This window comes from Camelina sativa, chromosome 8, assembly GCF_030686135.1.
Source record: "Camelina sativa cultivar CO46 ecotype springtype chromosome 8, ASM3068613v1".
NCBI classification, from domain to species: domain Eukaryota; kingdom Viridiplantae; phylum Streptophyta; class Magnoliopsida; order Brassicales; family Brassicaceae; genus Camelina; species Camelina sativa.
This window is the reverse complement of record NC_141887.1, coordinates 3,131,014-3,150,028: the sequence shown is the minus strand read 5'-3', so window position 1 is coordinate 3,150,028 and position 19,015 is coordinate 3,131,014. Positions and strand designations below refer to the sequence as shown.

The following is a 19,015-nucleotide window of genomic DNA, read 5'->3' as shown; positions in this document are numbered from 1 at the left end:
AATACCTCATGGAACTTTCGATAAGCAGTCTCTTGGGAACGACCAAAAGTCATTCCAACAAAGCGTTGAGATGCATTTTGACCGCATGTAACCAAAAATATTGCCACCATCTCATCAATACTGATATTATCGGTACTCCGTAAGTTGTAACGTTGCTCCAGCGTTGTGCACAGGTTCTTGAATGCTTCCGGATGCATCCTTAACATGTTCATACAATTTACCGGCTTGTTACGAATCTGCCTTTCAAGGTTTTGCCAACCTAATCCTCGTTCTTCCGCCATTGGTTGTTTAGAAAAATAACGATTGTAATACTCCATCAAAGGCTGCATTATCGTATCCATATACTCATCATCTTCTAGATTGTACAACTCTAGCAACTCGTCTTCTGTAAGATTTTCTAAACCCCGAGAATACAGCTCGTTTAATCGTATGACCTATAAATAGATGAGAATAAAAAAAACTAGGATTAGAACTTAATTATTTTATTAATCATAAACCATGTAACATTAAGCAAAATAGAACTAATTTCTTAGCATTGAACCAAAAAAAAAAAACAAAAAACCTAAAATGCATTAGAAAAAGGAAAAGGAATATTATTAAAAGATTTTTAATCTTCTAGATTAAAAGTCTTCGTCTGACTTGATTCTCCATCACAACCCGTTTTCTTGGTTCCACCTTCATACCCTATCTCTTTGAATAATGACATGAGCTCTGTATGAGATGGAGCATTGAATTCTTCGTGAGTCTCCATGTTTGTGTTACGGATGTTCAAATCCAGGTTGACACTTGGAGGACCTCTTTGGCAACTTTGCAAATTATTGAGACGATTTCCAATGAAATCTCCGTTACGATCATATCCCGTATAACCCTCCAAGAATATGATCTTATCATGATCATTTTCACTAGAGACCATCATTTCTCGGGCAAAGAGATCCTCCTTTAGTACTTTGATACACGCCCACCAAAAATCTGTCCACCTTGTCAAACCTTGAATTGATTGCAAGACTCCATATGCCTCTTTGTATGGTGTAGCTTCATTCTTTTCTCTACGTTCTCTTGCCTCTTCTACTTGAGTACGACGAAATTCCATCATTTCTTTGAATTGTCCACCCATCTCTGTTTCAAATGCCGTTCTTCTTCGTGGCATGTTCTTTTCTCCACTCCGTAGTACATCTTTCCCTCGATTACTTGGGTATGGAGTAACACGTGATTGTTTTTTAGCTGACCGCTTCGCTGGACCAATTGGCGACAGTGGAGGAGATTCGTTTGTGATGGTTTGAGACTGTAGATGTGCATCCTTTGTAGGAGTACGGTTTGAATCATCTCCATCATCATCTACGGCTATCGGAACGAACTTGTCCACTGATTGCCTCTCATCTACCTCAGTATTGTTTGCATCTTGCTTATGAGTTGGGTACATAGCTTCTGGTTTACTGCCTTGACAACCAAATATGCGTCTCATAAGCTCCATATGGGGAATTCCTTCTTCACGGATAATTTTGGCATATGGTATCTCCTGCACAATATTTTTAAGAATATTAATATGATAGCTAGCAAAATAAAATATGTATTACAAACAAGCTTATTTCTGGATTTACAAAAAATAATACATAACCTTAAGTTACTATTAATATATAAATTAACTAATTTAAACTACAGAAAAAAAAAATAAAAAAAAAAATACCTTTTCACGGTCAACCCACCAGTCCGGATCCATGTAAATCAAACCCGTGTTCTGATCATAGTGTATTCCAGTGAAATTTCTCAGCCTCTTATAAGCATTCCACTTATTTCTCAAAGCATCGTATTTGCTCTTGAAAGAATCCCACAGAAGATTTATCTTAGTTTGTTCCAAAAACTTTTCACAAATCCGCACTCGGCCGATTTCTTTCGGTAGCTTCTGCTTGTATCTAATTCTAGCCAATTCAACATCAAGAAGCTCCAAGAATATTCTGATATACTCATCATTCCATACAATTTGTTTCTATAATACACATTAAAAGATTAAATACTAAACATCCAACGTTTTTAAACTGCGTATGTGATATATTCATTACCTTACGGCGGATACTTCCACTCCCACCAACATCCTCGCCACCAGCTGCACCAGCTGCACCACCTTCATTAGACATCTTCATCAAAAACAAATAAAATATATTAGTAATATGCACTAATATTTTTAAACATATATATAAACTCGATGGATAAAAAGAGTAGAAGAAAGAAAACCATACTACGTACTGTTTCTTCAAAGTGTGCTTATTTGACAATAAGCTTTAGGCATCTATATATACAACTTAAAATTTCCGTGTACGTTTCAACGACGAATAATAGTAGGAACAACTTTTTTCGTTTGAAAGAGTCTGATGAACACTAGAAAATTTTAGAAAAATCTTTGACCAAAGTTGTTTACGGGTGCTTAGCATAAAAATAGAAACAAATAACAAATATTTTTTTTAAAAAACAATCGATTGAATAATTTAAAAAACTGATAACTCAACTCTAATACATGACAATTTCCATGATGTTGAATAATCTTTTGAGTTAACAATTTTACAAAAGATATACATCAAACTTGTACATCAACCATAACACATGATTATTCAAACTCAACTTCAAAAAATTTAGTTTTGTTAGTGATTGGTAACATTTTTGAATAAAATTTGAGTTGAGACCATAACTCAACATAAGTCAATAGTAACACATGTTACGAGTCAGAGCCAGAATTTTCCAAATTAGTTAGTAAAGCGAATAATGTGACACGTGTCATAATCATGGAGATTTACAGAAGAAGAAAAAAAAAACCTTAGAGGATCCAACAAAGAACAAATCTAATGGCGGTTTTTAACTAATTTTGTTTTCAAAGGTCTAATCGAAATCTACCAAAAAAAACTCCTAAATCTTCGTCATTTTTTTTGTCTCTCTTTTGATTTGATGGGTTTAATCGTGGATGATGATAACGACGGCGAGGTATTGATTCCGCCGCCGAACTTTTCGATGGTGGAAGACGGCATTTACCGATCTGGGTTTCCTCAGCTTGAGAATTTCGGTTTCTTATCAACCTTTAATCTTCGATCCATCATGTAAAGTTTCTCTCTTTTTTTTTGATTCTGAATCGAATCTCCTGAGGTATCTATTTTTATTTATTAAAAAAAAAAAAAAAAAAAAACAAGAATCTTTTAAATCGCTATCATCAATGTAATTACAAACTTTCACTATCATAATAAATGTAGCTTATAATTTTAATTTTATTGTTAATTAATTGGAAAAATTGACCTTAAAACGCAGAAAGATTTGAAAAAAAAAAACGAGTTTTGTTTGTTGGGTTTATAATTCTTCTGGATTACAGTTATCTGTGTCCTGAACCATACCCTGAGGATAATCTCAAGTTTCTTCATTCCAACAACATCAAGCTTTTCCAGTTTGGCATCGAGGGCAAAACTGTATGTTTTCATTTCTCTAACCTCTTTTATTATGATTCATTTTGTCCCTCTTTTGTGAGCATTTCAAGAACATCTTTGATGAGTTCAAGAATATGTTCTTTGAGTCATTGTTATGTTTATGTATTTGGTTTCTGAGTTTGGATTGGTTTTATTACGCTCATAGGATCCACCAACTCCTATGCCAAAGGATACGGTCTTGAATGCTCTTAGAGTGCTTGTTGGTAAGGAACCAAAAAAGAGACCTTTTTGATGTTCTTTTGTAACTTCTTATTTAGCTGTCTCATTATGTTCTTATGTTTCTTCTTTGCTTACAGATGTTAGAAATCATCCAATTCTCATCCACTGTAAGCGCGGAAAGGTAATAATAATCATCCACCAAAACCCTTCTCGGGTTTAACAAGCTTTGGGTTGAGTTAAAAGACCGAGGACTAATGGTGTGTTTCTGTGGTTAATTGCAGCATAGGACTGGTTGTCTTGTGGGATGCTTGAGGAAAGTTCAAAACTGGTGTTTATCATCGGTTCTTGAGGAATACCAGATGTGCGCGGGTTTGAAATGGAGACAAAGAGACTTAAGGTTCATAGAGGATTTTGAGGTGCTCAGATTGAAGCAATGTCTATACAGCATTATCTATCAGTACAATGGTTATGGTCTCAAGAGAAGAAAGTTGCTATATCAAGAAGAGAATGTTGTCCAAGAACAGCAAAAACCTCAAGCCACCAAAGGCTGATATCGGATTCTTTTTTTCCCTCCTTTTTTTTTGGATTTTAATTCTTTACATGTCTTGTGATGATGATGATGATGATTCTTTTGAGTTTAGGGTAGTTTATAAAAAAGAACCTTGAGAAAACGGATGACTTGATTTGGTCTCTCTCTCTTTCTTTTTTTTACAGTTAGAGAAATTTACAGATTAATTGTTCATAAAAACCTAACGAACATGTTGTTTTAAACTTCTTAATTGAACCAAGTTTATTACTCTTTTCAAGTGTTATTGTGGATTATAAATACATGAGGCCATGGTAACTTTACGGGCAATACGATTTAATCGGCCTCCAATTGTTCACACAACATGATCATTTCCTGCAACCCTTGGGATAATAAAGTTAAAAAAACATACAAGAAAATTTCAGTGTAAAGATGTTCACGATCTTATACCGATCAAAACGTAGGGCTTGTTCGTTGTTGCATCATCATCGAGGTTCAAACACCATGGTGCATGTTCAGGCCTGGCCTGTGCATACTGCTTAGAGAGGTGATTCCAATAAATAAAAGGAACTTGTCGAAAGAAATCTGAAGTATCCTCTTAAATTTGCATTTCTCCCTATACGTATTTGTCAAACAAGAACAAAACATAAAAAAAAAGCCATAAAGAACTGATTCTGATTACTAAAAGTTGTTGAAAGATCAAAGAATCTGTTATCAGGTCCATTTACATTTCATTAGCATCCTGAAGCACAGAGAAATTAGAATCCTTCTTTTCTTAATGAAGTAAAACAAGAAGCTTACTCGTCCAAGATGCTTTTAACTTTGAAGGCTTGAAAGCTTAAAAAAAGAAGAAGCAAAAGCCAGTTCCTCTAATGTTTTCAGACATCAAATGCACTAAACAGAACAACAAACTCTTCAACCAAAAGAGTGGCTACAGAGATGCTGAAATTAAGAGCGGCTTTGCAAAGATTCTGAACAAGCAAACATAATAAAGAACCAAACCCAAACTCTTGTTGGCTCTCATCTTGATGAGTTAACATGTCTGATCAGAAACAGAGATGCTGAGATTAAGAGCTGTTTTGCAAAGACAACTGAACAAGCATACATAAAAAGAGAACCAAACCAAAACTCTTGTTGGCTCATCATCTTAATGAGTTAACAACATGTCTGATCAAAACACAGAGATGTTGTCCTAAAAGTAGCTTGTTTGAACACAAAGCATATATATACCAAACAACTCTTTTGCACCACCAAGATCAATAGAATTTGCAACCAGAAACAAGAATCAAAAAGAGAAACCAATAAGTTAGAAACAAACCATTATCATAAGTTACTTTGTTTTTTTATATGATCATAACATAAAAATACGAAGACATAAGCATATCCATGATAACATCAACGCAGTTTATATTCTCACATCAAACAGAGCTTTAAGAAGAAAAGAAGGAAAGACCCAAACAAATTCAGAAATCTGGGGATTCGATAATACAAATCATAATCAAAGCTCTCTCTCTCGCTCACTTCTTAAGGCTTCCTCTGATACCAGGCTTAGGCTTAGAAGATTCAGCAGGAGCAGCTAAAGCCTCGTGAAGATTCCTCGGCTCTTCGTAAGTCAGCTTAGGATGCCTCGATTCATGATGGATCTGCATCGTCTTCAGATCCGGTACAGTGATCTTGCAGTGAGGACACTCGTACTTGGCGTGACCACCTTTCTCCTTACCGGTTCTATCTGCGAGCCCAGCTTTACCTCCGCCTCGATTGGTCAACGCTGCATCGGCCTTAGCTTGTAGCTCCTTCGCCGTATGCTTCTTTGGCTTCGCTTTGCCTGTCATCGTCGATGTGTGCGGCAGCTACGAAGAGATGAGAGAAAGTTCGCAAGAGGGGTGGGAATGAAAACCCTAACCCTAATTTTGCGATTGAGAGAGGAAAGAACGATTTTGGGGGATATGAGAGAAGTTGGATGCGAGATTTATTTATCTTTCTCTAAAATTAAAAAAGGAATAGTTATTCTATTTTGTGAAAATTAAAAAAAAAAAGTCTTTATTGAGTGTAGTAAGGTGCATATTAAAACTTTTGCCCCATTTTGTTCGTATTCGTTCTAATCCGCTTATAGCTTTTTATTCTTTTTATTACCTTTTAGTTAAAATAAAAAAATATTAAATTAGGTTACGAATTATATTTTCAAAAAGTTGTAGAAATTATTACAAATCTTATTAGGATTTGTACATTCACGACCAGAATCTTTTGTTTGTTTCTGTTGGATTTTGTACCGTATGGTCCGTATCCAATACAAGTTTATTAATTGGAGACAGCTAAGATTTTGCGTTTAGGTTCGGTCTAATTATTTTGTCGAACGTGATTGGATTGTGACTTAATTGGTAAATAGACACTTTTTCAACATTTCAACAAATCATATACGTAAGGTTTTAACCTCTCCTGATTTAATTTTATTTAATGTTTTCTAATGTTTTTATTAACTTTCTAATTGTTTAATTGCTTTAAATAATATTTAAGACCAATTAATACAATACATTTAACTCACACATTAAAATAAAATTATAACTGAAAATAAAATCTCCTCCTCTCCCACCAATATCAAATGTTGTTATATCTCATATGTGTTGTAAAAATTTGATTATATATTTTAATTTATAAAGTATTATATATATTTAAAATAGTTTACAAATTTTATTTTATTCATATAAAAAATAAAATATCTCTTTTATATTTCTTGCCTTCCTAATCTATTCATATTTATTTTTTAAATTTCCATAGTTAAATTTAAATGCACATATGTTGGTTTAAACAAAAAAAAATCAAGTTTATTTGAGAATTAGATATTCCCATTCCTTTTACTGGTCCATTTGACATTTAATTTTAAAAATTTAATATTTATTTTTAATTAGCCAAGACATTTTATTATATACATTAATGCATACTTTAAATTTATTTTTTACTACTGAATTATAACTGAAATTACATAAATTGTGAATTGACTTTTTTTCCTCCATTCATTTTCATTTAAACCACTATTAATTATAATTGTAACTTTTTCTAATTTAATTATTTTAGAAATGTAACTTCCATACTTTTTATCCTATAAATAACCATTCTCACATCCTCCTCCACCATATCCCAAATCCTAAATATTTTGATTTCTTTGTTTTTTATAATGTTCTTGCAAACCCAAATAAGAGTTTGATTATATTTTTTGTTTACTATATATTTTACATTGTTTTGAATTTTATTGTTTCTTTGTTTTATGTACTTCTCCTTTTCTTCTTTGTTTTCTTATATTTTTTTATTTAGAATACATATGTATTCTAATATGTATAATAAATTTTTGATGACCATAATAATATTTTGGTTATAACCATCTCATAATAAGGGAATCAAGCTAAAGAAAACATCTTAAGTCTTTACTTTAGATGTTTGATTAGTTCTTACAAATTCATGTATATTTATTTTATTCTTAAAATTTGAAATGTTCTCATGAAGGAAATTTTTGTAATATAATTATCAAATCAATTTTTTTTTACATCTCTCTTACCTCCAACAAAATTGTAATAAATAGATTTTAGAATACTCATCATTATATTTCGTATGTGATTCAACATATAATTATAGAAAAGTCATAATTTTAAAATTTAATTCAAATATGCACTTTAAGGATTTTGCTATATAAAAAAAGCAATTTGGTATTTATTTTCTTTCTAGCTTTTACTACAAGGATGAAAGATTGAAACTAATCCTAGCAATATAAATTAAATTAAAGGGAATATAAAAAACTCTCACTTACATCCAACAAAATTGTAATACATTTATTTTAGAATAATAATCATTATATTCAGTTTGTGATTCAACATATAATGATATAAAAATCACTATTTTTTTATTTAATCCAAATATGTACTTTAAAGATTTTCTATATAAAAAAAACAAATTGATTTTTTATTTTCTATCTAGCTTTTAATTACAAGAATTAAAAATTATAACTAAACCTAGCAATATATCTTAATTTAAGATTCTTAAATTAAGGGGAATATAAAAAAGATTTCTTTATCGTATTTTAAAACTTTGAATGCACTCCATATAATTTTATAGGAAATATGTATTTTTTACTTTCAAAATATTTTAGCTTTTAATTATTAAATACTTTAGGTTATGTGTTAGTTTATATGAAAAACTTAAATTATATATTTAAATCACATAGTAAACTTTCGTTTTTATTATTAATAAAATTTTATTACCTCAAATGCTTAAAAATACTAATAAAATTTATTATCAAAGTTGAACAATAAAAAATAAATAACTTTAAGAGATATGTATAATGTATGTATGATTATATTTAAATAAGTTATATATTTTGATATTGTATGATTTGAATAAATAAAAGTGTCAAAAATGTTAATGACATTTAAATTAATTTGTTAAGTTTTTTTTTATGATTATCAAATAAATTTAAATTAATTAATATATTCAATTATACAACAATCCGCGCATTTGCGTGGGATATTATCTAGTAATTTGAAAAGTAGACACTTTTGAAAACAAATTTGAGAAGTAGTCACTTTTCTCTTTCCTCTCTAAGGCCATCTGCATTGAGGGAACACCTTGTTTGTTTTTTTTTTATATCTTTAATGTTTTTTTGTTTCATAAAAATTTGGTATTGTATTTTGAATTTTAGTATAAGTTTTTTAAGTTTGCAATTTAAATGTTATTTTTTAAAGTTTTTAAAATTGTAATATGTTTGTTTGTTTTTTTATTTATATCTTTAATGTTTTTTTGTTTCATAAAAATTTGGTATTGTATTTTGAATTTTAGTATAAGTTTTTTAAGTTTGCAATTTAAATGTTATTTTTTAAAGTTTTTAAAATTGTAATATATTTAAGATTATTATATTATTAAATCTTATGATCTTAAACATGTTCTCCCAATAACCAACTTCTTAACAAAAAATCTAAACTAATGATCTTACATTATTTTCATAATATTTTTACTCTAAGAACACCCAAAAATGTTCTCCCAATGCAGATGCCCTAATGGAAAGCTCTATGAGAGAAACATTTAGAAAATAACATTTTTAACCTTTTGTTTCTTTTTTATGTATCCACATAAAGACAAATTTGCATAGAGACAAATTTATTTTTAAAACTGAGTCTAATAAAAATCAGCTCGATAACAAATGTATGTTTTAATAATTAATGAATTTTATATATTTTATTTTTTAGACATGACCAAAATAATAACCTAAATAAAAAAATTATATTTATAAATGAATAAATCATTTTTTTAATGGATTTATGTGTTTTGAATTTTAGATATGTGATTGATTTATCCTAAACAACATTAAAACATGTATTATGGATAACTATATCACATATTTCGTAAACTTTCCAAAATATCATTATTAGACACATTACAATATTTTAAATTAATTTTTAGAAATTTCATAAACTTCCCAAAAATTTTAAAATTATTTTTTTTAGTTTTGAGTTCTCTATTTTATATTTAGGTTATAGTTTTGAAGAAATAGGGTTTAGTATTTAAAGTGTATGGTTTAGTTTTGAAAATTTATTTAGATGGTACACCAAACCCAGATGGTACACCAAACCCATATAGTACACTAAACTCAGATGGTACATCCAACCTAGATGGTACACCAAAATTACAGTATTTCACACATTACAATATTTTAAGTTAGTTTTTAGATTTTTTTATGTTTGGGTTCTCTATTATACATTTAGGGTATAGTTTTAAAGGGATATGATTTGGTATATAGATTGTAGGGTTTTCATTTTGAAATATTAATTAGATAGTACACTAAACCAATATGGTACACCAAACTTATATGGTACACTAAACTTATATGGTAAACCAAACCTAGGTTGTACACTAAACTCAGATTGTACACTATGGTAGACCAAAATAACATTATTTGACAAATTACAATATATTAAAATAATTTTTGGAAATATTTTTTTTAGGTTTAGGTTCTTTATTTTACATTTAATGTATGATTTTAGGGGATATGATTTTAGTATCTAAAGTTTAGGGTTAAATTTTAAAACTAAACTCTGTTTTTAAAATTTTAGAGTGCTAAATTTAAAAATAAAAATTATTTGATGTTATTTGAAAGAATTTTCCTAATTTAAATGGAGTAGTGGACCATGAAACATTAATTTTTTTATCTAATACCTCAAAATTGGGTCCTACATATACAAAATTTTATCTCTCATTTCCTCTAAAATTGAGACTACAAATAAACTTTCTTTTTTATGACACATAGTCATAGGTATATTAGTCTTTCTATTTATTTTTGTCTTATACTTTCTCTCGTAAATTTTTTATTTTACAAAAACTAAAAAATACTTATTTTTCAAATTTTTAACAAAAACTGCCTATTTTTTCAATTACTTTTCAAAAAAAAGTATCTAATACATTAATGGACTATTGAATTGTGTTGTTTGGTCGGGAAAAAAAAGTAAGAGATTGAAAAGCTTAAATTTAGAGAATTCTTAAATGCAAACGCTCTTCTTTTATCCTGATGATGACATATTGACATGTACATATACTAGAAAGTCAATGATTTAGAGTGTAGAGAGATGGGACTATGATCCCAAATTTTATTGGTCTCTCTCTAGCTAGCTACTTAGTTTAGATTTTAGGCTACTACGAGTTGGGACAATAATGATTATTTCTTTATCCTGATGGGACAATAATCGTTATTTCTTTTTATTTGACTTAAATCTTAAAATTTGTTTGATATGTATTTATACAAAGAAAATTTGAATTTGGAACCTTCTTTTTTCAATTCATAGAATCATAATACCTCAATGCAACTCTCACATATATACTCTAACACAAATGATAACTTATAGTTACATATTATCCAACCACATTTTTTGGGCTTGTTAATCTATAATATGCAAAACTCTACTACGCAACATAATCCGATTACTTAAAAACCTGACTCTAGTTAAAAATCCATATAGATGGACAACCATTTATGTAAAAATGCTTTCCTACTTTCAATATAAATAATTAAGTAGCAGAATATCACGACTATAGTTTATACTTTATAGTAACAATTATGCATCTTTGGTTATATTTACATGAAAATAACATGGCTATCTTAGATAAAAAGTGCTGATGAAAACCCGAACTAGAATCCATATCCAACACTTCCAGATAAGCTAATGTACTCATAATTTTTTTTTTCTCTTTTCTCATTTGAAATCATTCTGGTACATTCAGTATGATCTCATTGACGCAACGTGGCACTAGTCAAGAACACGAACCAACACGTTTCAATTTTCTCATGCAGATGAATAAATATTTTATAAGACACTATGACAGCGACTTTTATCTATTTCAGCATGTCATAAAAGAAAAAGGGACCGTATGAGGAGAATCCTCCTAAACAAAAATAAAAATAAAAAGACAACCAAACAATGATAGAACAAGACAACAACCTCAAAATCCCTGAACCATTACGAGCCGACTGGTTCATGGTTTTAGTCACCATCCAAGCCGATCTAATCTACAACGCACTACTGGTCTTATCTTCACCTCTCTTTCTCCTCTACCGCTCATACCGCCGCGCAGTCTCGACTGTCTCAGCAGCGGAAAAAGCGGTTAAACGGGCTCCATCGCGGATTGCGGGTAGTGCGGGGCAAGCTGTTAGGAGGACATGGTTTGGGATAATAGGTGCATGCCACGTGTCAATGGTCATGGTGTTGGCCTTAATTTTGGCGGTTGTTATCGGTGTTGGGATTGTGAGTTTGTATGTAGAAAAGCCTGTGGTTGTGAGAGACAGGTTGTTCTTTGATTACACTGAAGAAAACCCAAGTGCGGTTTTTTGTTTCGATAAGAAGAAGAGATCGTTTAGTGTTCCTGTTGGTCATAATGTTCATGTCTCTTTAGTGCTTTGGATGCCTGAATCCGAAATTAATCGAAGAATTGGGGTATTTCAGGTAAATTTCCTTAAAATAGTATAATTGTTCCACTTCCACGATTAATTAAGTTTGATCGGTGGATTGTCTTTTTACCAATCAAAATGATCATGTTAAATCAAACAAAAATTTTGATTTATTAAGAACTAAATCGGGTTTAATATTTTTCAAAAATAAAAATAAATAAAAAAATCAGGTTTAATAACTGGCTAATAACCAAAAGAGTTGTTCTGTTTCTTGATTCTACTGAAACAATCATATTTTGACACTATTTTTCAGTTAATTTGATCCATTGTCTTGTGTACAGTTGAAGGTAGAGCTTTTATCATTGAAAGGCGAGGCAATAGCGAGATCGAGCCAACCTTGTATGTTACGGTTCAGAAGCAAACCTATAAGACTTGCACGTACATTTGTTATGGGTGTTCCACTTGTAGCTGGAATAGCGAACGAAGCACAAACAATGAGAATCGATGCGTTAAAACACCAAGAGAAATGGCCCCGAACAAAAGCCGTGAGAGCCACTCTGATTCCACGTGCACAAACCCGGACATTGCCTCAGCTATACGAAGCTGAGATCTTTATAAACTCGAAACCGCCATGGATCAAACGAATGGCTTATAACTGGAAATGGACTCTTTGCGTATGGACTTCAATGTATCTTTACCTCGCTATTTTAACCGCGTTTCTATGGTGTTTTAGACCAGTTTTGTTCCCTTACACTGCCTCAAGAACCATCGAGGAGAGCGAAACCTCAGTGATCGAAGTAGTTGAAGAAAAAGAAGAAGAAGTAATGGACAGAAGACGGAGGGAAAGAAGAAACCAGCCTCGTCGAAGAAGTATTGCTGCGACACAGAAAACTTATACATAGTTAACAAGATATACTTTGTATTCAAATTTATGCTATGTAATACACCGCCAATAGTAATAACAAGAACCAAAAAAGAATTGTGAATACATTAACTTTACGGCTTGATGTATATTCCTCTCTACTGGCCTTTAACTATCTTCTTCAAAGGAATTAACAACACCTTCGTTGAGTACTCTGTTTTTATCTTAGCTGTCCGCAGCTGACTTACTAATTCCCCAGCTCCGGCAAGCGTATTGCCCCGCCTTGATACTAACCAGACCATGTGTCCCCGCCATAAAATTATTTGTTTGTGTCAATCTCAATTTGAGATATAGTACTAAAAGCATAACCCACTTGTACAAGGCAAGTGTGCCTTTGTTGCTTTTAAAGTTGTTAGAATGTGTTAAAATACTTGGCTCAATTCCGAGATACTCATACCAAAAATGACAATCTTATGTTATTCGATGGTGAATCTTAAATTTCGTTCTCAAATTTTGGTGTTATTTGATGACATCTTTTTTATTGATTGATGCAGAGAATCTTAACAACAAATCTTGTCAAACTTCTCTAAAATCAATAAAAAGGGCGGATTCACAGCAAAGGAGTAGATATATTAAATCAAATTCCTTTGCTCAGTTGGTAACTTATCACCCCTAGTTACATCACGAGGTCTTGGTTCGGTTCCATGTTCTTTTGCTCAATTTTATATATTTTTTAGATAATTTTGGGTTTAAATGGTGACAGACTGATAGCCGTTAGGGCGGACAAATCTATAAACGGATTAAACCGTTTTTTATTTATCATTTATCAAATATATTTGATAGTTGTGCAGTTTAAAGAAAATAGAAAACAACCGCCGCGGACCAATGCAAACCGTTTTTGTGTACAAATAGAATTAGTCAAATCTTAAAATATTTTAAAAATGCAAGATATATTTTAACATTATTAAAAATATATATACAGTTATTAAAAATATATTTATTTAATAACTTTTATAATGTAAATTTAATATTATTAATTAGATCTCATATGTGCCCCATAGAAAATAACTTTTGGATCTGCCACTGATTTAAAATCGTTTAAGAATAATATGACTCAAAATATTTAGTTAATACATCCAAGTTAAAGAAGAAATTAACTTTGGATTAAGAGAACTAAATTTATCTGTTAGATTGGATTCTTTTTGTCTTCTATAAAATGCTAATGAATCTCATTTCCGTCAATGCAAATTTACCTTATTTCTTTCCACAAGAAAATAAAATATCAAAGTAATAAAACTTAATTAATTCTTTTACACATTTTGAGTAACATATCATTTTGGTGTCAAAATTTGTATTATACTAGATTTTAACCCGCTGTACACCGCAGGACAATTTTTTTGTAACTAAGAATAAATTTTTAATTTCTTATTTTTTTGACAAAAATTTTTAGTTTCTATTTGTTTGTTATATTTATTTGTTTTATTTAGTGTTTGAGATTATATTTGGATTGTTTATTATTAAAAAAATAATAAGGAATTTAAATGCATATAAGCTATTATATGTTTGCATAAAACAAAAGAAGCTATTATCTAAGTAAGTCACAATTTTGCTAATGATTTAATTATTTTTCACAATCTTAGTTAAATAAACTTGATTTGATGTCAAATATTCGTAGTGTTAACCAAATAATAAAATGAGAAATTAACCCGTATTTATGATCAAATTAATAATACTTTAAATTTTTACTAATGTCATTTCAAACTCGTTCCACCATATCACCACATTCTATAATATTTTAATCTTTTTATAAGTTTACAACTTTACATATTCATATTTTTAAAAAGTTTTTATTAAGTTTATATCAATATATAATAATATTTAAAATTTTAAAGGTTTAATATTTTTTATATTTCGTATAATTAAACAGTTTAACTAAGTAATCGAATTAAAGCAGTTGACAACCAAATGAATGTGATAAATGTAATTAAACAACCATACTTGTAGTTTATAAGAAAAAATAAACAATGCTTAGTGAAATACATAAATAAGAAATTAGAAAAGATTGACCTTAAAAATTAAGAAAAAAAGTTAAAAAAAAAAATGTTTTAGTCAAAAACGAAAATAGAGAATCATTTATATATTATTCAAGTGATATATTCTAGTCAAAAAAGCGAAAAAAAAAAACTCTCTCAAACAGCAATGGCAAGGGCGACGGCGGATCTAGGTTTTTGAATGGGTGGTAGTGGTTTATCGTCGGGTTGCTCTCTGGTTTCTGCGATGTCCTGGTCCTATGGTCTCTCTCTGGCTTCCTGTTCCATTTGGAAGGATCGAAATGAACCAGATGATCTTTGCAAGGCCGTCTTTGTCTCCATTTGGAGATATGGTTTAGATTTGGTACTTTGGGGTCTTCGTGATAAATGGTTCCTGAAATGCGAGATACGATCGGAATCAATGGGATTGGCGATTGTGATATCTCAGATCTCTCTCTTTTTGAACTTTGATAGGGATATACAATCGTTTATTGCCGAGGATAGTGGAAATATGGTTTGGGACAGATATGTGGTTTTGTTTTGGATCAGATTAGGATAGATTGATTCACAATGGAGATTGTTAATGGTTCGATTCTCTTATTTGATTGATTTTGTGGTACTCTCGGATACTCTTCAAGCCTGTGCGAATCAAGAAACAATCAATGGCCACTTATACGTCGAATTCTCGGGATTCTTTTTCCGATGGCAGCAAGTGAAGAATTGTTGGATACGACCGGGGTTAAGGGGATATGATGTGATTTCCTAGATATCCATCTTTCTCCACTTATGGCAAGTAGATAGGGATGTACGATCTTATCTCACCGGTGACAGTGGCAATTTGTCTTGGGATAGAGGTATGGTTATTTTTAGAAACAGATCGAGGAAGATTGATTTGCAATGGAGGGTGACAATGATCCGATTCTTTTATTTGTATGGTTTAATGGTGATATCAGATATTCTTCAAGGCTTGGCAGATCAAGGAGATATCAATCACTATTTATTTATCGGATATTTGAGATTCTTGGTTCGATGGCTTTGGAAAGTCTGGATGTATATAAAGGACTGGCCTCCAGTTCTCAGTCCTCATCTCAACATCTTCACTTTCATCTCTTTAGTATTCGAGTGTTTTCTATTATTGTCTTGGTGGTGTGTTTGGGTTTGGGTGAGTTTCTTAATCATGTCTCAGAGTGCTTTGACGGGGAAGAGTGGGGCGAGTAAGAGTGATGAGGGTTTGGCTCCTAAGCGCAGAATCAAAATCCCATATTTTGATAACTCAGCTTTGATAGCGGGGTACTCGAAGACGGTTGTGGGTCGTTGTATGAACCCGAGGATGCAGGACATGAAATCTCTTCTGATCATGCTTCCCAAGATCTGGCATTTGGAAGGGAGAGTCGTGGGAGCTGAATTAGGACTTGGGAAGTTCCAGTTTGACTTCGACAATGAGGAGGACATCACAGAGGTGCTTCAGATGTCCATTTCATTTCGATCGCTGGATGGTGTCAATGGTGCGTTGGAGTCCAACAGTTGATCCGGCTTACCCCTCAAATTTAACCTTTTGGGTTAGGGTCTTGGATGTTCCTTTTCAATTCTGGGCGGAACCCACATTCCGCAGCATCGGTTCAGAGCTTGGTCGTGTGGAGCTGGTTGATATTGATGGTGGAAGGGTGAAAGTTACTGATGGTGGAAGGGTGAAAGTTACAGTTAACGGTTTCAAGCCCTTATGCTTTGAGACGGCAATCGAGTTCTATAACGAGGAAGAGACCATTGTCAATCTTCGTTATGAGAGACTTCATGGGTTGTGCAAGAAGTGCTCCAGCTTATGTCATGATGTGGACCACTGTCCGTTGTGGGCTTCTAATCGGATTACTCCGGCTTTGCATGTTCCGATGGAAGAAGATGAGGTTCGTCCTTTGCAGAGCTACAAAGGGGCTGTCACAAATGACAGGAATAAGGGAAAAGGTAAGGAAGGGGAGAGTAGGGGATCAGCACATAATAAGGCTGGTCAGCGACCATCTAAAGGGAAGCAGGATTTAGGGCTAACGATTCGGTCTTCACGGGAGGTTGGAGAACCCTCATCTAAGCCCCGTCGGTTCACTAACTATGTGCAGTTCAATGATTATCGTCACATGGCTAGAGCTGCTGCGGTCGCTGCATCTACCTCTGGTACGGTTCCGGTTGAGGAGTTGGAGCAAGGACAAATCCCACCAGCTCCTGTTGATCAAGGGGTGACGCAGTCTTTGATTATTGGTATCCCACCATTAAAGAGGGTCCGGAGACCTCTTTTCCAAGAATCTGGATCGGTCACACATCCTGGTCTGGAAGAGGTGCATGCCCCAGGTACGGAGACGTCGTTGGTAGATGCGGTTTATCTGGTCCTGATGTTGTGCAGACTGCTTCAGTAGAAGCGAATCTCGGTGAGGTTACGACGCATGGTAATGAGACAGGTTCGGTTCCGGTCCAGCAGGATCCGATGGTGACAAGGAATGATTGTGAGGAATCGGTTGACCAGCTGATGAAGGAGGTAAAGGATGCGGATGTCGGTACAGAGGTGGTTGATCCAGATCAGCAGGATGATGGAGGTGAGGACGATTTGCTGGATGATCCTACTCTGGACTTTGCGACGGTTACTGCAGCTCTTGGGGAGAAGGTAGCGGATCCAGGAGAGGCCTCCATGGCTATGAGTGCTGACGGAAGTACAGAATCTGCCGTGGTTCCGTCGGTGGACAAGGTTCGCAAGGTGAAGCCCCCTTTGGCCCTTAAAGGAGCAGCTTCTAGGAAGTTGAATGTGTATCTACGCACAACAACAAGGAAACACCCTGCCCCTAAAGATTCATCAGGGGATGGAGCCAACCCAAGGAACCAGGAACAGGAGAAGGGTCACATTGGTGGGTCAAAGCCACCTAAACCAACATTGGATAAATGAAGATTTTAAGCTGGAATTGTCAAGGGCTTGGGAATAAAGCAACTATTGGGTATCTCAGGGATTTATGGGAGAAGCATAGGCCTGATTTTTTATTTTTATCTGAAACTAGACAGCCTTTATCTGTTTTGAAACTTTTTGTTGATAATTTTGGTTATTCAAATTTAAAAATGGTTGATCCTATTGACCACTCTCTTTAGTCTCTCTGTCTCACGACAAACAAAAAACAAAGCCAAAATGATCACCATCAACGGGGCTCGAATCACCTCCTCTAGGTCTAACCACTGCTTTTAACAAGCTCCATGGAACATTGTTCTTCCTCCTATTCCACAGATACAACTCTCGAAATTAATGATCGATTCACTAAACTCCCAGCAAAAGATAAAATTCAACTGATTCAAACATAGATTCCAAAAGTAGATAGAACTCTCTTATCGTCTTCCGTTTCGGATTTCTCCTTCTTCGGCAAGTAGTTCTGCTCCGTCTGATCTCCCACCGCCATCGCCGATCAATTCCAGAGTTCCGAGAAGATCTCGAATTATGATTTTGAAGAACGCAAACCCCAGGATGGAATCGAAGCCTGAAGCAAAAGCACCAAAGCTCTCCCTAAACCTTCCTCTCGTGATGACACCGGGTAGCTCAACCAACAAACAACTGTGGTAAAATTTAATTATTCCACCACTTGAATCTGATGATATGTTTAATTCAATTAGAAAACAAAAAATTAAGTCTAGTATTTGACTTTAACCGAGAAAAAATTTAAGTCTTGTACGAGCAACGGTGCTTTAACCGAGAGATAGCGCCGTAAGAAAGAAAACATTCAATCAACCATCAAAATTCGATCGAGAGAGAGGAAAAGAAACTAAGAAAGATAAAATTCGATAGACCATAAAAATTGATCGACCATCAAAATGTCTCAGATTCAAATTACTCTCTATATACGATCTCTTAAGTTCCTTTATTAAGTTTAATTAAAATAGTAATAATATTAAGGTTGCAATGTTCATAAAAATTATATAAATCAAATCACATAACAAAATTATAAAAAAATTAACTCTTTGATATCAAAGGTATATTATGTTGACTATATATTTTGTTTATATTTAGAAAATCATTAAACGGTGGACAATAGACAT

The 19,015-nt window shown here is 32.8% G+C and overlaps 4 protein-coding genes across 4 annotated transcripts; 2 read left to right on the top strand and 2 right to left on the bottom strand.

The window, feature by feature from the left end:
* Positions 1–607: 607 nt before the first annotated feature.
* LOC104709167 (uncharacterized) lies at positions 608–2,114 on the bottom strand. Its single transcript, XM_019229092.2, has 2 exons — positions 1,685–2,114; positions 608–1,516 (listed from the first exon to the last, which is right to left on the bottom strand). The coding sequence occupies exons 1-2, from the start codon at positions 1,715–1,717 to the stop codon at positions 608–610; spliced, it is 942 nt and encodes a 313-aa protein (XP_019084637.2). The 5' UTR covers positions 1,718–2,114.
* A 687-nt stretch (positions 2,115–2,801) lies between these two features.
* LOC104705937 (inositol diphosphatase DSP5) lies at positions 2,802–4,291 on the top strand. Its single transcript, XM_010422040.3, has 5 exons — positions 2,802–3,083; positions 3,350–3,443; positions 3,607–3,664; positions 3,758–3,801; positions 3,902–4,291. The coding sequence occupies exons 1-5, from the start codon at positions 2,935–2,937 to the stop codon at positions 4,169–4,171; spliced, it is 615 nt and encodes a 204-aa protein (XP_010420342.1). The 5' UTR covers positions 2,802–2,934; the 3' UTR covers positions 4,172–4,291.
* Positions 4,292–5,452: 1,161 nt separating this feature from the next.
* On the bottom strand, positions 5,453–6,510 carry LOC104705936 (protein METHYLENE BLUE SENSITIVITY 2). The gene has a single exon (XM_010422038.3). It carries the CDS (start codon positions 5,976–5,978, stop codon positions 5,664–5,666), a length of 315 nt encoding a protein of 104 aa, XP_010420340.1. The 5' UTR covers positions 5,979–6,510; the 3' UTR covers positions 5,453–5,663.
* A 5,007-nt stretch (positions 6,511–11,517) lies between these two features.
* On the top strand, positions 11,518–13,138 carry LOC104709165 (seipin-1). The gene is made up of 2 exons (XM_010425818.3): positions 11,518–12,122; positions 12,409–13,138. The coding sequence occupies exons 1-2, from the start codon at positions 11,601–11,603 to the stop codon at positions 12,967–12,969; spliced, it is 1,083 nt and encodes a 360-aa protein (XP_010424120.3). The 5' UTR covers positions 11,518–11,600; the 3' UTR covers positions 12,970–13,138.
* The last annotated feature ends 5,877 nt before the right edge of the window (positions 13,139–19,015 follow it).